Source organism: Lithobates pipiens, unplaced genomic scaffold (genome assembly GCF_037356315.1).
Source record: "Lithobates pipiens isolate NorthernLeopardFrog02 unplaced genomic scaffold, aLitPip1_a1.2 Scaffold_3, whole genome shotgun sequence".
NCBI classification, from domain to species: domain Eukaryota; kingdom Metazoa; phylum Chordata; class Amphibia; order Anura; family Ranidae; genus Lithobates; species Lithobates pipiens.
The window spans coordinates 169,197,202-169,220,854 of record NW_027507790.1 but is presented as its reverse complement, the minus strand read 5'-3'; the positions used below and the strand labels follow the sequence as shown (position 1 = coordinate 169,220,854).

At 42.9% G+C, this 23,653-nt stretch overlaps 1 protein-coding gene across 3 annotated transcripts in view; it reads right to left on the bottom strand.

Moving 5' to 3' along the window:
- GTF2H2 (general transcription factor IIH subunit 2) overlaps positions 1 to 23,653 on the bottom strand; it is a 76,799-nt gene that overhangs the window by 43,128 nt on the left and 10,018 nt on the right. For all 3 annotated transcript variants that reach the window (XM_077462477.1, XM_077462478.1, XM_077462480.1), the window contains exons 5-7: positions 18,725 to 18,811; positions 16,315 to 16,365; positions 9,132 to 9,186 (exon numbers count right to left, since the gene is read on the bottom strand). In XM_077462477.1, the coding sequence (XP_077318603.1) occupies positions 9,132 to 9,186; positions 16,315 to 16,365; positions 18,725 to 18,811 (193 nt within the window). The remainder of the gene's footprint in view (positions 1 to 9,131; positions 9,187 to 16,314; positions 16,366 to 18,724; positions 18,812 to 23,653) is intronic.

Here is a 23,653-nt window from a genome sequence, read left to right as displayed (position 1 = left end):
GCCTATGTAAATGGACATGTGTCCTGTCTGCTAAAAACAGACTGATGGGGATCCCATCCCCTATCCATCCAGCAGATCGGATGGTATCCGAAGAAATTGGACAGGCGGACAGTTTCCATCCGACCGGCCCATAGAGAACAGCAGCTGTGTCCGTGTCTATTCTGCATCAGCGGAGAGTACACGGACCTGTCATGTGACTGCTCAGCGGGGATCAGGAGACAGATCCTAAGCTGAGCAGGCGGATCTGCTTAACAAAGTTCGCTCCATGTGAAAGGGGTCTTACCAGGAGAGGCCGGTCCATTAGGGGCGCCAGCCCCCTGCAGGGGATCAGATTCATACGTTTGTAGGAGCTTTTTTTTGGAAAAGCTGAGTGTGGTTTGTGGTTTCTTTTTTTTAACCACTTCAGCCCTGGAAGGATTTACCCCCTTCCTGACCAGAGCACTTTTTGCAATTCGGCACTGCATCGCTTTAACGGACAATTGCGCGGTCGTGCGGTGTGGCTCCCAAACAAAATTAACGTCCATTTTCTCCCACAAATAGAGCATTCTTTTGGGGGTATTTGATCACCACTGCGGTTTTTAGTTTTTTCCGCTATAAACAAAAAAATATGGTGGAAAAAAAAAAAAAAACACCACATTATTTTTTACTTTTTTTGCTATAATACATATTCCCCAAAAATATATAAAAAAAAATTTCCCTCAGTTTGGGCCGATATGTATTCTTCTACATATTTTTGGGGAAAAAAAAAAAAAAAAAAAAAAAATCGCAATAAGCATTTGTTGATTGCTTTGTGCAAAAGTTATAGTATCTACAAAATAGGGGATAGTTTTACAGAATTTTTATTAATAATTTTTTTTTTTTTAACTAGTAATGGCGCCGATCAGCGTGACTATGACATTATGGCGGACACATCGGCCATGCTATTCTGCTGACCTATACTTGCCAACAGCGGGCGGCAAGTGGTTAAGGACTGCGCCTCTTTCTGAGATTTGGTGTTTAAAAGTTAAAATCAGGTTTTTTTGCTAGAAAATTGCTTAGAACCCCCAAACATTATTATTTTTTTTTTTTTTTTTTTTTAACACCCTAGAGAATAAAATGTCCGTCATTGCAATACTTTCTGTCACACCGCATTTGCGCAGCAGTCTTACAAGTGCACTTTTTTTTGTAAAAAATACACTTTTTTTAAATTAAAAGATAAAACAGTAAAGTTAGCCCATTTTTTGTTTTATATTGTGAAAGATGACGTTACACAGAGTAAATTGATACCCAATATGTCATGCTTCAAAATTACGCCCTCTTGTGGAATGGCGACAAACTTTTACCCTTAAAAATCTCCATAGGCGATTTTTAAAAAAATTCTACAGGTTGCATGGTTTAAGTCTAGGGTTAGAATTATTACTCTCGCTCTACCGATCGCCGTGATACCTCGAATCACGATTTTTTTGCTTAGAATAAAAACATCACGATTCTCGCAACGTAAAATCTTTCACATTATACAAAAAAAATGGGCTAACTTTACTGGTTAGTTTTTCAAAAAAATTTGAATTGCATTTGAAAGACTGCTACGCAAATTACGGTGTGATATAAAAAATTGCAACAACCACCATTTTATTCTCTAGGGTGATATATATATATATATATATATATATATATATATCATTTTCAGGCGGTATTCAATGAGCTACTTGAACACCCTAAAGACAATGAAATAGATTTTGTGCAGACACACAGGGCCCTGAATCCCTGTCCCACAGACACAGTACCGCCAAGGGCTATTATATGCTGTCTGCACAGTTTTATAGTAAAAGAGATCCCGAACAAAGCCAGATGGAATGAGCAAATCTGCTTTAATGCACATAATATCTCCCTGTTCCAAGATCTTTCACATTACTCTGCAGAACAGGCCAGTCATGTGCCCTATGCTTGCTGCTCTAAGGGACAAAGGAATACTTTATCGCTGGCGTTTCCCTTTTGCCTTAAATGGCACGTTTCTGGGCAAACAATACTACCCGAGGATGACAGAGGACATTCCAACCTTTTGCGAGCAACTGCAACTACCCCTGATTGACCTGCGGGAATGGTACACGGAATTCCGTATTCCCCCACAGGGAGCGCCCCCCCCCAAACATCCTCTTCCAAACCTCCCTCCACCAAGAAAAAAAATTCAACAAGCACAAGGTCCCAGCTATGGTAAATCACCTTACTCTGCTAAAGGACATAGATCTCAAGACAACACCTGATTTTTGCCAGCTACCGTGTTTCCCCGAAAGTAAGACAGTGTCTTACTTTTTTTTTATCCCCAAAAGCCCCACTATGTCTTACTTTCGGGGTATGTCTTATATTGGAATAAAAAGTGTCGAATTTTTTGTTTTAACCTATGGAGGACTACAAGTCCAAGCATACAAAGCTGCTATGCTCAGCAGAGGAGAACTGTAAGCACACACAGCCCGGTATGTTGGGACTTGTAGTCCTCCTCAGCTGCATCTTGCGGTTACAAGAGCTGCAGAGAATCTCTTCACACCCCCCCTCCCCCTCCCCCTCCTTGGTCTCTCTCTGTATGCACTGACCTTTTTCCGGGAGGGCACAGAGCCAGTGACACCTGCGTCGCGCCGTTCTGATCAGTCTTGGGCAGCGGCTGTCACTCACAGCCGAGCAGAGTGAAGCCGCCTCCCCCTCCTCTTGTATGGCTACACAGTGCTGTCCATGAAGGAGAAGGAGGGGGAGGCGGCTTCACTGAAGCCGCCTCCCCCTCCTCCTCCTCCATACACAGCACTGTGTAGCCATACAAGAGGAGGGGGAGGCGGCTTCACTCTGCTCGGCCGAGACTGATCAAAACGGCGCTGTCTCTTCAGTCGGAGGGGGAGGGCGCTGGCCTGGCACCCCCCCCAGGGTGCGGCCCGCACCCCCCGCCCCACTCTTAGTACCGTACGTCACTGGAGGCGGCAATACCCCCGTGTTTCCCCGAAAGTAAGACATACGTCTTACTTTCGGGGTACGGCTTATATTAGCCGACCCCTATGAAACTCCCGATACGTCTTACAATCGGGGGTGTCTTACTATCGGGGAAACACGGTACTTTACCCTGCTTATGCCTCTCCTATGGAATTGTTGTACAGGTTATTTCTGATTACATGTTGGACTGAACCTCTTCCTCGTCACCCTAAGAGGTAAGCTACGTGATTATTGTTACACATTGAAGATATCACGATGTAATTACAACTTTCACCACAAGATGGTATCCAAGGTTAACAAATCTCTGTATGGAAAAAGTGTTATCTCATAGAGTTAGATATCTGTGAAAGGCATAATATCTCAGGGAAATAGGAATGTCCATCCTAGGTCATATAAGAGAGGGAGGGAGGCGGAGGGGAAGTTGTAGTTGGCAGGTAAGTCAATAAAGTTCATGGCCTGTGTAACAATAACCACATAGAAGAGGTAATCTACGTGATTATGGTTACACAGGCCATGAACTTGAATGATTTATCTGCCAACTACAACTTCCCCTCCCTCCCTCTCTGATATGACCTAGGACAGACATTCCTATTTCCCTGAGATATTATGCCTTTCCCAGATATCTAATCCTATAAGACAGGTTTTCTCAGCCCTTTTAACCCTAGAGGAACCCCAAAAATTAAATTTTCATTTCTCAAGGAACCCTTACTAAAACCAATTCATCAGGACTCAATGGGAACAATGCTCCTTAGATTAGTGGTCAATAGGAAGAATGTCCCACCTTAAAGTGGTGCTCAGAATGCCACCCTTAAAGACAGCTAAAAATGATATGTGGAGTCATGCTGCTGGCTTTGCCAAGCGGTGCTGAACCTTCAACTCTGCAGGCATCATCAAATAGGTGGTTCATTAGCCACAGTTTAAGGAACACTTAGAAACCTCTGAAGGAACCCCAAGGTTCCACAGAACCCTGGTTGAGAATGGCTGCTATAAGAGAACGCTTTTTCCATACAGAGATTTATTAACCTTGGACACTATCTTGTGGTGAAAGTTGGAATTACCTTGTGATAACTTCAGAGGGCCAGACCTTGGAATTCCCCAACTCAGAGATCCTAGACTTGACATGCCTGTCGGGTCTATGATTTCCGGTATCTCTGGAACTTAAATGGATCCTGAAATATTATTGGTTATAAGCTTATGTAAATTGCGTATGCAGAAATATCCTCACCCACTAACCAACCTGATCTTTCAGCACGAGTATTTCTGTCTACTGATTACTGTGCTGGGCCCACAGCTTGACCAAAAATGAACATACAATTACCCCTCGGTCTTTGACTATACACATTTCCTCAAGGTATTTCCTTGGGCACATATATAATATGGAGGGGTATTCTATTTAGATTCGGACTCCTCTCTTCTTCCAAATTGGTCGAACTGTGGCCCTTGCTTGGTTAAGTCAAAACAAGGCATTATCAGAGCAAACAAGTTAATATATGATATGATTCTCGCCACTATACATTACTGTCAGAACTCCTGCTAGTGTATTTGGGGGGGGGGGGGGGGGGGTCGGTCTGTTAGTTTATACAGTTTATAATGCTTTGACTGTTTACAATGTTTATCATGCTGGAGTCTGATTAAAGCCAGGTCTTTCAGATTCATCAGGATATCTGATATAATCTGGGTTTCATTGTTCAATTACCATTTGCTCTTAACGCCATCCTTATGAAATAGGCTCATGCTATCACTTAAATGGGTGAAGGGGGGGTGAATAATTTCAATTGCTTTACTTGAGGGCCGCGGGAGGCTTTGCTTACACCATTTTATTACTACAGGTTTCTTTCACACTCATTATTGACATTACTGTGGTAATAACCTCCCATTGCCCCTAACAGCGGATTCTGTTTGGCTTTTTAACTGGACATGAATCCTTTCTCCCAAAGTTTGATGCCAGGAGACCTATTTCCTATCCTCACATGATACTCCCCTAGAGAGTAACTAGACTACTTCCTAGACCACATAAATTCCTATTCTTTTCTATCTGCAAAGGAATTCATTGAAATGACTCATTCAATTAAGGTATACTGTCTATTGTGTTAACTATGTCCTATTCTATGATTGATACCTTTTGCTATCTCTCATAATGTCAGGGATTTAAATACACCAGAGAAGTAAACCTCCATACTTGGAGAACTAAACAAAGTGAAGCCGTCTGTGGTGTTTCTCCAGGAGACACTTCAAAACAGGTACTGTACCAAGACTACATGAAAAGCAACACCCACAAGTTTACCATGCTACAAACTCCACTTCCAAATCTAAAGGCGTATCTATTTTACTCCACAAAAGAATGCAGGCTTTGCTATATCTCAGCAGCATGCAGACACAGAGGGTAGTTTTCTATTTCTTAAAAACGGCAATTTTGCCCAAGTCACTTTTTGCCAGCATGTGGTTGATGAATTAAAGAGCTCAGGCTGCATAGTGCTGGGATGAGACTTTAACACATCACTAAACCCACTACAAGACACATCAGATGGCAAATCCAGCCCAATATACAAAAAACTGCGTAAAAAACAAAACAAAAAAAAACAACTCTGTTAGCCTCACTTACATACATGGCGCACTACTAATCCTACGGGTAAAGCTTTCACATATTTCTCTGCCCTACACAATAAGTTCTCACGCAATGACTACATTTTTCTCGCCCAAAGGGATCTACCTCTCTTGCAATCTGCCAGAATTTGTATTAAAAAATTTTTGGACCATGCACCTATCTCACTGACACTGTAGACACAGACGGCCTAGAACTAGCAATTGGAGCCTAAACCCATCCTTGCTCACAGACACATCAGGACTAAGTAAAATAACAGAAGCCTTAAAAACCTACTTTACAGAAAATGTACAGAAAATAACACAGATGAGTTGTCTCCATTGACAATATGGGAGGCCCACAATTTGTGATAAGGGGAAAGAATCAGGATGGGTGCAGTGAAATAAAGGGAAAAGAAAAAACTTAATGACCTGGCACATGCAATAGGTGAAATGGAAACAAAACACAAGCATTCCCTAGTGATAGAAACGGCTACATACATCCCTACTTGATCCAAGGAAGAGACTACAGTTTACAGATCTGTCATAAAAAATAATCAAACAGTACAGGACACTCAAAAGATTGCACAAATATATATTTGTACAACTTGCCAAAATGCACATACACCATCCTGGGAAGCGGACACAAATAATCCATCAATTTCTTACCGACAGCGGCCTACCCACGCTAACTGATGGAAGTCACAATCACGGAAACAGAACTAATAATGGCCATTATATCTCTCAAGCCAGGGAAAAGCCCAGGTCCAGACGGCCTTACACAAGACAAGTAGAGGCGCAAGGAACCAAAAGTAATATCACCAAGAAAGGAAGGACTGTCCACATAAAAGCATATAAACATGCAATGCAACTACAGAAAAGATGTCTCTGTATATATTAAAAATCAAGTCCAAATTAAATGTATTAGTCTTTTGAGGGAAATTCCACATCAAAAGATTGGCCTGATGAAAGAGCGTGGTCGTCTATCCATCACTACCTGATCGCTTAGGAAACACGTCACCAGGAAGTGACGTCATAGCTCTGCGTCCCGCTTGTCACAGCGCTCCAAGCCTCGCTTTGGGGTGATACACACTGCGTCCACTGTAAGCCGGCAAATTCAACAACTAAACAGTGGAGACGCCCAGTGGAGCAACAGGACATCTGCGGACTGGATCACCTATATGACGGAACGAAACACATGACCCTAATGTCAATGCCCATTTCTATCTTGGAATATGTGAGTGCAAAATTGTTTATTAATACATTTATGAAGTTTTAAAAAAATCTGCACCCAGAGGCGCCCTTTTCTGCGTTTTTGTATTTGCCAGACAGCCTTACAGCTCACTACTAGAAGTCCTTTTCCACACTCCTGATACCACATCTATTGAAAACTTTTAACTATCTAAAAGAACCCCCAGGAGATCCCAGATGATTTTCTGAGAGCTCACGTTACAGTGCTGCCCAAGCTTAACAAGGACCCCACTATTACAGGCCGATTTCCCTACTTAATCTCGACTTGAAATTATTTGCAAAATTCCTAGCAAACCACTTAAGACCACTGTCACACCAGCTAACAGGCACAGAACAATCAAATTCAATGGTGCACTATAATAATCCGAAACCGATCCATGGAATATATTCACACAATACAGCTACATATCAAAACTTCAAAATAAACTATAAAAAAAAATCTAAAGCAGTAAATTTAACACTGAAAGAGAACACAAAAAATACCACACAAAACAGGGACCTAGAGAGATGGTCTTTAAAATATTTCTCATGGTTCGGCAGAGCAGCCATTATCAAAATGACAGTCCTACCTAGAATCCTAGAAAATATTTCTATACTGGAGGTGGTCAGAGGCTGGCGACACGGTACAGGAGGTGGTCAGAGGCTGGCGACACGGTACAGGAGGTGGTCAGAGGCTGGCGACACGGTACAGGAGGTGGTCAGAGGCTGGCGACACGTTACAGGAGGTGGTCAGAGGCTGGCGACACGTTACAGGAGGTGGTCAGAGGCTGGCTACACGTTACAGGTGGTGGTCAGAGGCTGGTGACACGGTACAGGAGGTGGTCAGAGGCTGGCGACACGGTACAGGAGGTGGTCAGAGGCTGGCGACACGGTACAGGAGGTGGTCAGAGACTGGCGACCTGATAAAAGAGATAAGTGCAGCCAGTGTTGCCCCCAGTGATGCAGCCAGTGTTGCCCCCAGTGATGCAGCCAGTGTTGCCCCCAGTGATGCAGCCAGTGTTGCCCCCAGTGATGCAGCCAGGTAATCAGCGAGTACTTACTGTCTTGGTGCATCCCCAGTTGTAGGTGTAATTCTGGGAGGTGATAATGTGTTTACTTACAGGGAATGTCCGCTCTTATCAATAGTTTTCTTAGATAAACACATTAGTCTAATGTAAATAATCTTATCAATATGTGGCAATGCTGTGAAAATCTCCTTCCTCTGATGCAGCCAGCGATGCCCCTCTGCAGTGAAGAGAGCCGTCTGGTTGAATAGAGCCCCGGGAACATCACAGCTTTAATTTCAAAAGCTGTGTGTTCCCCGTCGCGCGCCGTCACACACAGCCCCTCCCCCTTGTCCAGGCACTTTGATAGACAGATCACCCGTCCAATCTGGACAGGTGATCAGTCTATCAAAGTAACCCCGGACAAGGGGGAGGTGCTGTGTGTGACGGCGCGCGACGGGGAACACACAGCTATTGAAATTAAAGCTGTGATGTTCCCGGCGCTCTATTCAACCAGACGGCTCTCTTCACTGCAGAGGGGCATCGCTGGCTGCATCAGTCCTGCGCTATTCACCCCCATCATGGGAGGCACCAGGGGCGGGGCGGGGGCGGAGTTCCGTCCCAGGCCCCGCCCCATTTTCGGCTCAATTATCGGCCGTTTTTTCCTTTCGGCAAATTGCCGAAAAGGGCATTTTCGGCCGATATGTTTCGGCGGCCGAAATTTCGGTGCATCCCTACTCACATCTTACTCGAATTATAGACTGGACATGTCACGCAGACAATAGGGATTGGGTGGTGTTGGAAAATAATATAGGTCCAATACCTGTGACACATTCACTCTGGATACCATGGGACTCCTGCCCCAGACAACTGACACCCTCTTATAGGGGTGACACTTAAAAACCTACAAAAAGTGATTCAGATCTCTGACTTAACTACATCCCCCGGCACTCTCACACCGCTGATCTCTAACCCAGACTTTCCACCAGGAATGAATAAATTATCCCAGTTGTACACAGGCATTAAAATACATATTATATTTCAATATTTTGAATATTGTCTCTTAAAACAGGCTCCTGGCCTTGCTGCTCAGTATTGTCAATATTAGAAGTATAAATGGCAGCAGCATCTACTTTGTTTCATGTAAGTCAGCAGCAATGAACATGGGAGTTGCTGGTTCTTAAACCAGTCAGATCTGTCATCTTCACTTGATATGTATATCAACAGCATTTTGTATTTGGTGCAGGGCCAACGCAAATGCCACAATCAAAAACATTTCTTTGTAGCATGTGGAAAAAAAAAAAAAAAAAAAAAAAAGCTAAAAATAAAGTAAGTGAAACATAATTTTAAATATACTTATCATACCAGCAAGCTCTGTCAGCTTCTCAGCCCTTTTATTTCTTGTGATAACGAGGCCTACCTAAAAGTGATCAAAAATATGACAAAAGTTAATCACTAAAAGAGTTGCATTTTAAGGCTCGGTTCATATTAATGTGTTTTTTGCAAAAACGCACTACTGTTCATTTAACATGGTTTCCAATGGGATACGTTCACCTCTATGCTTTTTTTTTTTTTCTCTTTCTTCAGTATGCATTTTTGGAAAGGGTCAGGCATTTTTGTAAATGCAAAATGGTGTTTTGTTTTTTTTTGCTTTTTTGGGTTTAATAGACTTCAATGGAGAAGCTGCAGTAAAGTATGTAGTGTGTTTTTGGCCCAATTTTAACACAATTTGCATTGTGCAGTTTTTACTCTGCCCAAAAACAAATTGGGCAAAAAAAAAAAAGCATAACATTTGAACATGCAATTTTCTGCAAAATCATGTGTGCAAAAACACAAAGCAAAAAGCATTGCAGAAATGTTCAAATGCAAACGGCATAAGTGTGAACCAAGCCTAAAGCCTCCTACACATATTCAATCAGGTTTTCAGACTTCAGTTTGCCCAGTTTTTTGTTGCATGCTAGTCTCATGTCGAAATTTTTGTATCGTGTGTACGGTCCTTAAGACCCCACATATTGCACCTGCCAGCTAGCAACTCTGCCACTACATACTTCTCCCCACTGCTCTCCCTTTCACCTTTGCAGGGACATGCAGAGAGGCTGAACATGAGGCTTCTGGGCTCTTTGCCGTCATCTCTTCCCTAGGAGCAAGGGGGAAAAAAAAAGTGCACACTTCTGGGCTAATAAAGGGCATAGTAAAAGTGGTAGTAAGGCCAACATTATTTACTTGTATCTACAGATAAGTCTAAAATAAGGATTACCGGTGCGTACAGTAAATATCTCCTAAACCTGCACGGTTTAGGAGATATTTGCTATAGTAGTAGCCGGTGACATCCGTCCATTAAGAGAGCCGTGCCATAAAGCTGCACGATTCTGCACAAATTGAGAATTACGATTTTTTTGCTTAGAATAAAAAGGATCACAATTCTCGCAACGTAACATCTTTCTCATTATAAAAAAAAAAATGGGCTAACTTTACTGGTTAGTTTTTTTTTTTCTTTTTCATTAAAGTAATTTTTTCCCAAAAAATTGCATTTGAAAGACCGCTTCGCAAATACAGTGTGAAATAAAATATTGCAATAACCACCATTTTATTCTCTAGGGTGTCTACTATTATATATATATATATATATATATATATATATATATATATATATATATATATATATATATATATATATATATATATATATATATATATATATATATATATATATATATATATATATATATATATATATATATATATATATATATATATTTTTTTTTTTTTTTTTTTTTTTACTAGGAACCAATAAATGTCAAAAAAAGGTTTAGTGTTTAAGTGGTTAAACTTCTTTCACTTACACATGAAGTCTATTCCAATGACAAATTGTTACAATGTTTATACTTAAGTTCAACTGATAAAGAATGTCATCATTCTTGGCAGACTGCCCAGTTTCTCTTTTTTTTGAGGGCTGTGGCTTCAAAAGAGCAGAGAGAATTCTTTGTATAACAAGAATGGTGAAACACTTTAGTCAAGATCGCAATGGGGATAAAAATTGTGATGACGTTTCTTGACGATTAATTGTGCAGCTCTACTGTGCCACAGCCATGACTCCAGCGCACATGCGCAAGAGTGACGTCATCACAGCTCGGCCAGTCAAACCGTGAAAGTCCACAAACCGATTAGGAAGACCGGGTGAGGATGGAAGCTCTGTCAGCGCAATGCTGGAGGGTTTTGTTCTATGGCAAGTCTTTCATAATGTGCTAATATGCAATGCATACAAGGACATTATGCTATTTTTTTTGTTGCTGTTTACGAATGCTTTAAGCCAACCACTGAACACGACAATCACCTCCATTGCTATGGAAGCCTTCCAATGCGGCTGTCATTTTCTAGATCTCCAGCATCCAAATGTATTCTAGATTTCTTTTACTTTCAAGGTAAGCATTTTATTTGAAATGAAACACCACTATTGATTACTCCTTTCCCCAAAACGACCGAACCTTCTATATCAGTGGTCTCCAAACTACAAGCCGCAGGCCAAATCCAATCCAAATTACAATCACTTTAAGGGACCCTGATATAAGGGAGAACTCTGATGTGGTCTCTGAAGTAAGGGGGACTCTGATGAGAAAGGTGCAGACTGGGAGTTTTCTTCAAATATTATTCTTGGCTCGAGTTTATTTAGAATTTTTTATTTTTTTTTTGTTTTACCACATTTCTTTCTCTGTTGTGCTGAATCATATCACCCTGATTAAATAAACACCCAAGTACAACTTATTCATTCATTTATATTTTATTCATGCATTCATTTATAAAAACAGTTTTTTTATTTATTTTTTTGGGACCAGTGAATATCTATAAAACTTCCATTGTATCTCTTGTACTGGAAAAACTTGCAATTTTTTTGCAAATTTGCAGGCCCTTGTTCTATGTTATTATGAACATGCCATCTCTATATCAGGCTGAAACTGAGGGGGGAACAAACTCCAGTTTACTTTCTATATTCGTCTTTTTACAAGAAGTATAGGATGCATCATTTGTATATGAATGTCAAGCATAGATCAGGGCATACGCATTCCTAAAGCCTAAACCCCAAAACTTTTTTTTCCCCATTCTGGAGAGTGTGGTAAAGCGTTAGAGCCCCTGTTGGGTTTTTATTGATGCATGTACCCCAGCTAGAGAAATTCACACTCAATATTTGTTATGGTAAATATTAATTGAGACAGAAATTAAAAGGAGAATTTAAAATGGAGTTGTCATCTTATATTTTGTATACAAGATGGTACAAATGCCAGACAACACTATTATAACGGGTAATATCAGATAAGCGTGGCTGAATGCATGACCAAAGGAGGGTGACATTTACAAGTGATTGTAAAGGCAGAAGGTTTTTTTCATCTTAATGCATGCATTAAGATAAAAAGCCTTCTGTGTGCAGCAGCAGCACCCCCCCCCCCCGACCCCCCATACTTATCTGTGGTTCCCCTAGATCCAGCGATGCTGCAGGAATGTCTCAGCTGTCCGGGGCTCCCCTTCTCACTGGCTGAGACAACAGCGCAGCACCATTGGCTCCTGCTGCTGTCAAAGTCAGTCAGCCAATAAGGAGAGAAAAGGGGAGTGGCACAGCCACGGATCCTTGTCTGAATGGACACAGGGAGCTGCGACTTGGCTCGGGTGCCCCCATAGCAAGCTGATTCCTGTGGGGGCACTCAGCAGGAGGGAGGGACCCAAGAAGAAGAGGCTGCTCTGTGCAAATCTACTGCAACAGGGCAGGCAAGTATAACCTTTTTTTTTTAGTTAAAAATAACCGAAGACTTTAAAATCACTTTAAAGTGGAAGTCCACCCTAACACTTAAATTCTCCCTTGCAATCATTAACGTGAGCCAAGTTCAGCCTTATGTCTCAAAATGGAAAAAAATACCAGTTTTTCTATCTTTGCAGCATTCAGTGCTGTCACATGACTTAAATTCTACTTCCTTCTGAGACTAAAACCAACTAGTGGGTGTGATTCCAGAAAGCTAGTGACATCACTTCCTGGGAGGGACACTGTTCCTGTCTAGCCAGTGGGCATATACAGGATGGGAGGAACTATCATAGGTTCCTGCCCAGCGTTCTCTCATTGCACATCCTAATTCATGAGAAAATTAAGAAATAAAAAGCCCCATCCACACAAGGAAGGTGGGAGCTGCAGGGCACATACACAGTATGGGTGTGCACAGTAGAAAGGAGCTGGATACGGGGAGGGAACTGTCAGTGTAGCTGGAAGTGCTCCAGGGTCTCAACTCACAGTCTACAATAATCATAGTACAGGCAACCACATTAAGGCTGTTTCCACTAGTGCAACTTGTCATGCAACTTCAGACAGAAAGTCACATGACAACGCACAGCCCATTGATTTCAATAGCACCTGTTCCCATCTATGTGACTTTGAAAAGGTACCTGCAATGCTTTGCTTCGACTTTGATCCAGAGAATGTAAAGCTGGATCAACGCTGCATCAAAGTCACACTCCAAAGTCGTACACTAGCGTGACTCCAAAGCAGTGCGATTTGGAGTTCGGCTTTGAGCGCAGCTTTGATCCAACTTTACACTCTAGATCAAAGTCGCATCAAAGTAGTGCAGGCACATTTTCAAAGTCCCTGATTTTCAAAGCTGCATAGATGGGAACGTTTGCTTTTTAAATCAATGGGCTGTCACTGGTCATGCAACTTTGTGTGTCCAAGGTCGCATGAAAAGTCACACTAGTGGAAACGGAGCCTTAATATCAATACTCGCATGTAGATCCCTCAGCTGGGCGTCTGCCACACCATGCACACAGTGTCATCACAGTGCCATGTAGAACCACCACATGATTGTACACTGTAAAAAATCTGCAGCATGTTGCATTGTAATCTTACAATTTCGAACAAACAGAATATACTTCCAAATCCTGCCCTCCCTGCATCTCAGGAGAAACTGCTGGCCAAAATGAAGCTATGAAGACAGGAGGAGATCTGTGAAAGAGAGGAGGGATGGGGGTGGGGCCGGAAAGGCTTGTCTAAAAAGGCTAGGGGGGTGGGGCAAGGCTGGGCAAGATAGGGGCGTTTAGAATAAACAGTAGGCATGCATGTGATGAAGAGAAGGACAAAGTTTTCAGGAAGTGAGAGGCCCCCATGCAGAATTCGGAAATAAGGAAATAAGGTTGTCCCTGACAGGAAGAAGCCGATTACCAAGCTTAGAAAGTCTAATCAAAGCTAGACAATCAGCTGTACAGAAAATTAATAATGTCAAAAGATAAAAGACGCTCAGCGCCCTCAGGACTTTCTAAAGGAAGCCAATAGAGCTTCTTGTTTGCAATCGTGATTGCAAACATGTCATGCTTCCCATAGCAGCTGTGTGTCCGGCACCCTGCACATACTTAAACGGTCATTATTTTTTTTTTATATAAAGTAGCTTTAGGGGGGCGGCGCCCCGCCACTGACTTTCACACAATTTCCACCCAGGATTCACACATTTTCCAACTGAATCCAGTTACCAAAATGTGTGAATTAGGCATAAGTTGTTGCCTTCATGGTCAGGATTCCTTCTCCCCTCATACAAGCCTATGGGAATGTAAAAGCAGCTTGAAGTAGGTCAAATGGAGGTCTAGACAGAGGTAAACTACAGGTAAAATGCATCCGTGAATGATTTCAGAAGCACTGCAAGCTGATGTGAAGAGCAAGCTGTATTCATTCACTGAAACAAGTGCAAAGCCTGCTAAAACAAGTTCTAAAGACAGAGCAGAACAATTCTATTGATGAATGGACCACAGGGTTGGTGCACAAAGATATGCGAAATACTTTAACTGCAATTGTCATTTTACATCAATATAATTTTTGTCATTAAAATACTAGGTTTCATTAACATTAGTTAAGCGTTACAGTGGGGCAAAAAAGTATTTAGTCAGCCTCAAATTTTGCAAGTTCTCCCACTTAATAAGATGAGAGAGGCCTGTAATTATCATCATAGGTATACTTCAACTATGAGAGACAAAATGTGGAAACAAATCCAGACAGACAATCACATTGTCTGATTTGGAAAAAATGTATTTGCAAATTATGGTGGAAAATAAGTACCGTATTTGGTTAATATCAAAAGTTCATATCAATTCTTTGTTATATATCCTTTGTTGGCAATGACAGAGGTCAAACGTTTTCTGTAAGTCTTCACAAGGTTGTCACACACTGTTGCTGGTATGTTGGCCCATTCCTCCATGCAGATCTCCTCCAGAGCAGTGATGTTTTGGGGCTGTCGCTGGGCAACACGGACTTTCAACTCCCTCCAAATGTTTTCTATGGGGTTGAGATCTGGAGACTGGCTAGGCCACTCCAGGACCTTGAAATGCTTCTTATGAAGCCACTCCTTCCTGGCCTGGGCGGTGTGTTTGGGATCATCGTCATGCTGAAAGACCCAGCCATGTTTCATCTTCAATGCCCAGGCTGATGGGAGGAGTTTTGCACTCAAAATCTCACGATACATGGCCCCATTCATTCTTTCATGTACACGGATCAGTCGTTCTGTTCCCTTTGCTTCACAGTAGACATGGTGTTCTTTGGTTGCAACTCAGCATTCTCTCTCCTCCAAACACGACGAGTTGTGTTTCTACCAAACCGTTCTACTTTGGTTTCATCTGACCATATGACATTCTCCCAATCCTCTTCTGGATCATCCAAATGCTCTCTAGCAAACCTCAGACGGGCCCGGACATGTACTGGCTTAAGCAGGGGAGACACGTCTGGCACTGCAGGATCTGAGTCCCTGGCGGCGTAGTGTGTTACTGATGGTAGCCTTTGTTACGTTCGTCCCAGCTCTCTGCAGGTCATTCACTAGGTCCCCCCATGTGGTTCTGGGATTTTTGCTCAGCGATCATTTTGACCCCATGGGGTGAGATCTTGCATGGAGCCCCAGATTGAGGGAGATTATCAGTGGTCTTGTATGTCTTCCATTTTCTAATTATTGCTCCCACAGTTGATTTTTTCACACCAATCTTCTTGCCTATTGCAGATTCAGTCTTCCCAGCCTAGTGCAGGTCTACAATTTTGTTTCTCTTCAACAGCTCTTTGGTCTTCACCATAGTGGAGTTTGGAGTGTGACTGAACTTTTTATCAGTATGAAAGACACCTGTCCACAACCTCAAACAGGTGCCATTAATACAGGTAATGAGTGGAGGACAGAGGAGCCTCTTAGGTCTGTGAGAGCCAGAAATCTTGCTTGTTTGTAGGTGACCACCATTTTTTCAAATAGATTCTTTCAAAAATCAGACAGACAATGTGATTGTCTGGATTTGTTTCCACATTTTGTCTCTTAGTTGAGGTATACCTATGATGACAATTACAGGCCTCGCTCATCTTTTTAAGTGGGAGAACTTGCACAATTGGTGGCTGACAAAATACTTTTTTGCCTCACTGTAAATCATTATTTTTCACAAGAAATGCATACTTACATGAGGGAACAATGCTTGAATACACAGAAGAATAATCAATCTGATCAATGTAATATAATACTACTAATCATTTAGGTAACAAATGTAAAAATATTACACATACCTGACTTATTGGGTTTTGATCAAAATATTCATCCACAAAATATTCCAACAGCTAAAGGAAAAGGAAATAATTATTTTAGTGTATGTTAATCAATAAGTTTAATTGGTCATGAAGTATAACAAACTCCAAATCATTTATTTTGTTTTATATGAAAGCTGTGGACAAGGCTATGACCTTCTTAACAAGCAGTAAATTAGTTTAAAAAAAAAAAAAAAAGCCCTCACTGATCTCAATAGCTGCAACCACTATAGAGAAATGTATCCTCAACTGAAATAGTATTGCAGCTCTCTCCCCTGGCAGCAGGACCTGCCACCCTTCTAATCTAAACAAACATCAGGTTCTGTAATTTGAGGATGAATTACTCTACAGTATTTGCAGCTAGAGGTCAGTACAGGCTTGTTAAGAAAACAGATCTCATGAGATATTTGAGCAATGATATTATTAGTAAGGTCCAGAAATTAACCCATCTCTCCTGGAGCATCCACAGTATGACCGAATAGGCTTATCAGCTATACCAGGCATGTCCAAAGTCTTGCCCACGGTCTGGTTTTGAACGGCCTGGTTATTTAAACATATACATCTTTTGTGGCCCCCAACGATTTCCCAGCGCCAGGGCCCCAAAAGGTATATAGTCCGGCTGCCTTGGAGGGAGGAGGTGGGACGAGTGCCGTGCACAGAGGAGGAGTATTTCCTGTTTACACAGCAGCCTCTGTAATAGGAAGTCCCGCCTCCGGCTCTGCCATTGGATGACTGTTCTGTCCAAAGGAGGCGGGACTCTCTCTTAAAGAGGCCGCTGTGTAAACAGGAGATTTTCCTTTAGGATCTCTTTGGCGCTTTTCCGGCCCCCACCAAGGTTGCACTGATGGAAAATGGTGAGATTCTTCCTGGCAATGGTGGGTCTGCAGATGGGCACTGACCCTTATTTTGCTTCACAGTTCTTAATTTAAAATTTTAATTTTTTTTTCCTGAAACGTCCCTCTTAAAGTGAAGGTGCATGTTATATGGCAATAAATACGGTATATCCAAATAATACGCCTGAATTCATCTCTTTACTACACACAGCCACAAAGGCAAGAGAATTCTTGTTGGGCAGTGTATTAGAGCTCGAGCGAACACACTTAGACCGAATTTTAATGGTGCAAAGAATGTCAGGCAAAATGGTCGGCCCTTGCGCATGTTCACTTCATCAAATCTGGCCCTCTTTGAAAAAAGGTTGGACACCCCTGAGTTATACCATCTACAGTGCACATATGCAGATTGATTATACCACATTTTACAGTAATAGCCTGTTCATTACTAAATCAGTCAGGGCCAGTCCCAGAGTAGCTAGCCAACCAAATTTTGAGCCGCTACCTCTATGCTGATAGATCAGCTTTTCCAACCCATATGGGCAATCCACATCTGTGGCATGGCAAGTTTTTTTGAAGTTGTAAATTTTTTTTAAACATACTGTCACCAGTGCAGTACAGCATTATCATACAACTGGTGTGGCGGTGATCAGGGACACTGACTGGTCACAGTGTGTTAAAAAAAAAAAGCAATCAGCATTTCATTGGTATAAGCAACCATTTTTACTGAATGAAACTGATTCAATCAGTATCTTTAGTTGCAATTAGCTGCAATTAGCAAAAGCTAAACATATGATTCAGACGGGCTGTGATTGGCCCTGTTTATATCATGTGATCACTGTGACCAATCGCAGCTAGCAACACAATTGTATACAATGGATGGCATGCAAGGGAGCCATCCATTGTTTACAGTTGTCATGTGATCTGCTGTGATTGGTAACCGCAATCAAATAATACTGGCAATGGGCCGGTGGACACAGCCGATGAAAGATCGCACTGCTGGCATAGCTGCGAATTCTGGGAGGACATCATATGACGTGTACTCAGAAGGACGAAAGGCCTGCCCAGCCATCAATCTGCTATAGGTCTGGTGGGAAGGTGTTAATATAGTATGAGATTATATCAGCATAGTCAGTTTTTTTGAAGATACTTTCTAGAAAGAGAGAAAACTAAATAGCATAGCAACCATTCATATTCAAAATACCACTAGAAAAAATAAATAAATGACAGCAGGGAGCCGAGTAGTTGCTATAGGCAACATCTTCAGTTTGCTATATTTTAATGCAAACCCAAAAGTGTTCTGAGATCAGAATTTTACAAAACCAAGATTTGCATTGCTTTGCCTTTAATCAAGCAAATTTGTAGTGAATTGAAAATACTACCTAAAATTACAAAGATTCCATTGTGTCCTCAGGTCCCACCATTAGTGCAAGTTTTGCAGGTAAAGTCACAGTGGCACAGGTCAAGTAATTAAAGTGTCTGCAATGTAATGCAGCTTACCTGTGTTAGGATAGATTTGGGAAACAGTGCTTTAAGGAAATAAAAGGGTAATTTCAACTTACCTTCAGTGTGCATGTGAGCCTATTAGGTTTCAGATCCTGATCTTCCATTGTTCTTGACCCATCAACGATCACATACAAGTGGCGCATCTAGTAAAATAAAATAAAAAGCTTCAAAAACATTAAATATTTGTTAAATGGCAGGAGATATGACCTATTAATCGCCACAGTGACATGCCTCTATCCCTAAATTACTTTATATGTAAAAGAAACAGTGGTCATGGGACTTTAAATGAGGCATGTCACTACCCAGAGTCAAAATAACATGAAGTAAATAGTACAGAAAGTTTATTGCAATCCAAGAATAAATGTACATGCCTCATGTATTTATTCTTGTTTCCCTTGTTTTTTATTACCATACTATATCTATATATATTGTTTACCAACATCACCAAGTTTGTCATTCTTAGTTTTGTTTTGCTGTTCACCTTCCAGCAAGCCCAGCTGGTGGGTGGGGTGGGGTCTTATTGCCTCTGTCTGGTTTCCAGGGCTGCAATGTGCGGCACTGTCTCCCCTCCTCATCCCCATTGGGCTGTGGGCGGGGAGTTCTATCCTGCACATTGGTGCTATGCACATGCTGCCTGCCCATGACGTCTATCAATGCCGGGATGTGGCAATGTCTTCCATCCATCTCATTAGAGGTAGACCGATATGGGTTTTTCTCTGTTCAATGCCGACATTTAGAAATTGGGGAGGCTGATGGCCGATATATGTTGCTGATTTTTGCGGCCAATATAAAATCTAGGGTGGCAAACGGGGGAGGAGGATATTGTTTAGGGTGGAGAGCTGGGTAGGAGCTTATTGTTTAGAGTGGAGAGCTGGGTGCAGCCTAGCAGTGTCCATCAGTGCCACCTCACCAGTGCAGCCCATCAGTGCCACCTCACCAGTGCAGCCCATCAGTGCCACCTCATCAGTGCCCACCAGTGCAGCCCATCAGTGCCCACCAGTGCAGCCCATCAGTGCCCACCAGTGCAGCCCATCAGTGCCCACCAGTGCAGCCCATCAGTGCCCACCAGTGCAGCTTATCAATGTCCTTCATTGCCACCACATCAGTGCCCACCATCCTCCCTCCCCTCGCCACAGACAGAAAACAGAGCTCCATTAGTTACCCTCACGTGATCCGCGTCCCACCTCTGCCTCCGGACTACGACTCCCAGAATGTAGCGCGGATGGTAACAGCCAATAGGCGGCCACCGCCATGGCCAACTTTCTCCAGCAGGGGGGGGGGGGGGGGGGGGGTCAGCAGACAGCGCGTATGATAGCGGCCATTTTGAATAGAAGGTAGGCGGGCCGGGGGGGGCGGGGGGATTTCCACCCTGCCCCCCAGCCCAGCCCACCCCTGCCTCCAGTCCCCACACTCACCTTCTGACTATGGTACACTGCGCAACTGTGTTAATCTGCCTAATTTGCATAAAATTGGCACATACCGATTTCTTAAAAAAAAAAGCCAAATATCGGCCGACCTCTACATCTCATGCCAAGAGTGGGTGTGTGGGGATCCACACACCCACTGCTCATGCGCCAAAGCTGGTCCTGTGTACACTCCCTTGTGCTCATTGGCTAGTGGCATAGCACTGATGGGGTCCTGTCCTGTATCTTGGGTACTGGTCAGTCTATGCCTCTCTATACCTCATTACAACTGCAGTCTACTCCATGGAACAACACCTGAAAGATTCACTTTGGAACCCTAGATGACCCCACCTATACACTTTTGTTTATGTTTTTGCTTTTTTTAAATTAGACACATTATTTATATTTTTTCATTACATTTTTTCAGTACTTGTCACATTCGTGATATTTACATTTTATATACATTTTATCGTCCCAGTAACCCGATTACATTCCACTGCACCTGCTCCTTCCATGCATTTTTGTATGGTTGGTTTGTTCACATATCACCTATTGTGCTCATTGGCCAATGGCATAGCACTGGTGGTGCCCCGTCCCGTATCTCATGCATATAGCCTGAGCAGGTCAGTATATGCCTCTTTACACCTGAGCGGCATTGCAACTGCAGTCTATTCCATGGAATCACATTTGTAAGATTCACTTTGGGATCCTAGTTGACCCCACCTATACACTTGTTTTTTTCTTATTTTTTGCCCTAGGCACTCCTTTTAGCCCTCGTCACTTTTTTAAATTAGTGTGTACGTGAGCTGTTCCTGCATCCCATGGATTTTTCTGCTGTTTTCTGTTCCTTTGGTATGGATGGCTCATTCCTGCCTCAGCCTTGTATTGGTGTCACCCCCTTTTTCTCCCTCCCTTTGGGAACCGGGCTAATTTACAGCTGACTAATAAGTATCAGTCTGCTTGTTTTTCCTACATCACGTCTTTCATTCCTGTTATAGGAAAGTGTTCAACAATTTTGACCGTATACTATTATATATTTTTTACTTTTTCACTATTATAGACATTACTTATACCGTACTCTTGATGAGTGGAAATGTTCCACGAAACGCATCGAGTTCCACTGCGATTTTTAAAGGATGCTAAGACAGTCTGGTTCTTGCAATTTATACCTATTTTTGGTTGCGTCATTATTGTACATATACCATCATGCATCAATACAAGATCTATTTATGGGTTCTAAAATGTGCTTTTTATATGTCAGCTGGTTTTTATGACTTTTGTGATTCATTACCACGTACCGTGTTTTTCTAAGATTATGTAGATCTATTCTTGGATTGCAATAAACTTTCTATACCACTTACTTAATGTTATTTTGACTCTGGGTAGTGACATGCCTCATTTAAAGTCCCATGACCACCGTCTCCTTTTACATATAAATTAAATATTTGTTGTCCAGTTTTCTGCAGGATAGGGCAAAGACTGGAATAGGGGCCCATCACAACTCGCACTTTAGTATCAGCAGCATTCTTGGAATATTTTGGCGAAGGGGTCATGCAAGTGATTTTTCTAAATACAGTGGCACTAGGGATGTCTGTGCAACAATTGTATCCACTTTTCCTGAAAAGTAAGAAATCCAGGGAACATGACATTTTTACATCATTTAGGGCCGGTTCACACTGCGACGCGAGGCGAGGCGACACGGCTCGCCTCGCCTCGCTCCCGCAAGTCGCCCCCATTCAGTACTATGGAACCGTTCTGAGAGGAGCGACTCGAGTCGCTCCGACTCAGAAAAAAGGTTCCTGTACTACTTCGGGGCGACTTCGGGGGCGACTTGCATTGACTTCTATGCAGAAGTCCTCTGCAAGTCGCCGCTGAGCTCCCCGCAAGTCGCGGCGAGGTAAGTCGGAGACGCCTCGCCGCGGCTCGCTGTGTGAACCGGCCCTTACTGCCATTTCAAACCAAGTTATTTTAACAAACTTGGGGGGAGGGCCGGTTTGGAGAACAACTTTTTTACTACTTCAGCCCCGGAAGGATTTGCCCCCTTCCTGACCAGAGCACTTTTTGCAATATGGCACTGTCTATTTAACTGACAATTGCGCGGTCGTGTGACGTTGTACCCAAACAAAAGTTATGTTCTTTTTTTTCCCCTACAAATAGAGCTTTCTTTTGGTGGTATTTGATCACCTCTGTGGTTTTTTTTTTTTTTTTTTGTTTATAGCGCAAAAAATAAAGTGGGACAATTCTGAGAAAAAGCAAAGAAAAAAATAAATAAAAAAGCAATGTGTATATTGATTGGTTTGCGCAAAATGTATAGCATCTACAAAATAGAGGATAGTTTAATGGCATTTTTATTATTAAATTTGATTATTATTATTAATGGTGGCGATCTGTGATTTTTATCATGTATGGGTATGTGCAGGTATGCATCCTGGATGTCCAAAGACGCCAGGGAGTCCCCTTGATGGAGTGCAGCGACTACTGAGCCAACTGATTCCATTCTGAACCTCTGTACTTTCACAAAGTAATTGAGGGCTTTCAGGTCCAAGATTGGAACCTTTCCAGCTCCAGAACTGGTACCATCACCGCGACACAGCAGGTCCCTTCCCGCCCCCATTAGGGCCTCCCGGCGAGCCGGGAGTACGGGTATGCTGGAGGGGAAGAATCTGTTTGGAGGCCAAGAGAGGAACTCTATTTTGTAGCCAGAGGAAATCAGATCGCAGACCCAATGGCCAGACAGCCGAGAAGCCCACCAGGCTGCAAACTCCCGAAGGCGACCCCCCACCCGTGATGCGGGCGGGGGCAAACCTTCATGCGATAGCACTTTTGCTCGCAGGCTTGCGGTTACAGGGAGGCTTTTGTCCTTCAGAGTTCGTCCTGTCGGGCTGGGGACGTTTAGCCAAAGCCCTGGGAGGACGAAAAATCTGTGAGCGGAAAATGAGGGCCCTTGCCTACACCGTGGCTCCTTAGCCTTCCTGGCCTGTGGGAGTAAGGTACTCTTAACACCTGTGGCATTTTTAATAATGTCATTCCAATGAGGCTCTAAAGAGCCGCTTACCAAGGAAGGGAAAATCCGTCAGGGCTTTTTTAGATGCCTGGTCAGCCGGTCAGCATTTTAGCCAAATCAAGCGCCTCAGCACCACTGCTGACACTGAAGCCCTGGATAACTTTTACCACCTTTGCACCCGCGCACCGCTTCCATCTAGGCAACGAACGTGTTAAGGACTGCCGACAAAGTGTCCGGGGCACTGTCTGCAGGTGAACCGGTTGCAATTGCCTGGATTTTGGGTGAGGAAACACCAGTTTCTGAAGCCATGCTGACCCTACCCTGTCTGCCACCTGTTGGGGATTTGGGCACCCTCCTAACTGCTGCAGGCTGAGGGACCCCCTCCGCAGGACTCACCACCCTGACCGAGTTCTGCGCTGTCCTACTAGATGTGCCTGTGTCCTGTGTCAGCTTCCAGATGCCTGTGAGAGAAAACCGCGCTGTTCTGAGCCCCAGAGGACAGCGCCAAGTATGAAAACCATGTTCAGGCTTCAACAAAATGGCTGCTGAGCGTCCAGTACAAAGGACATAATCACAGG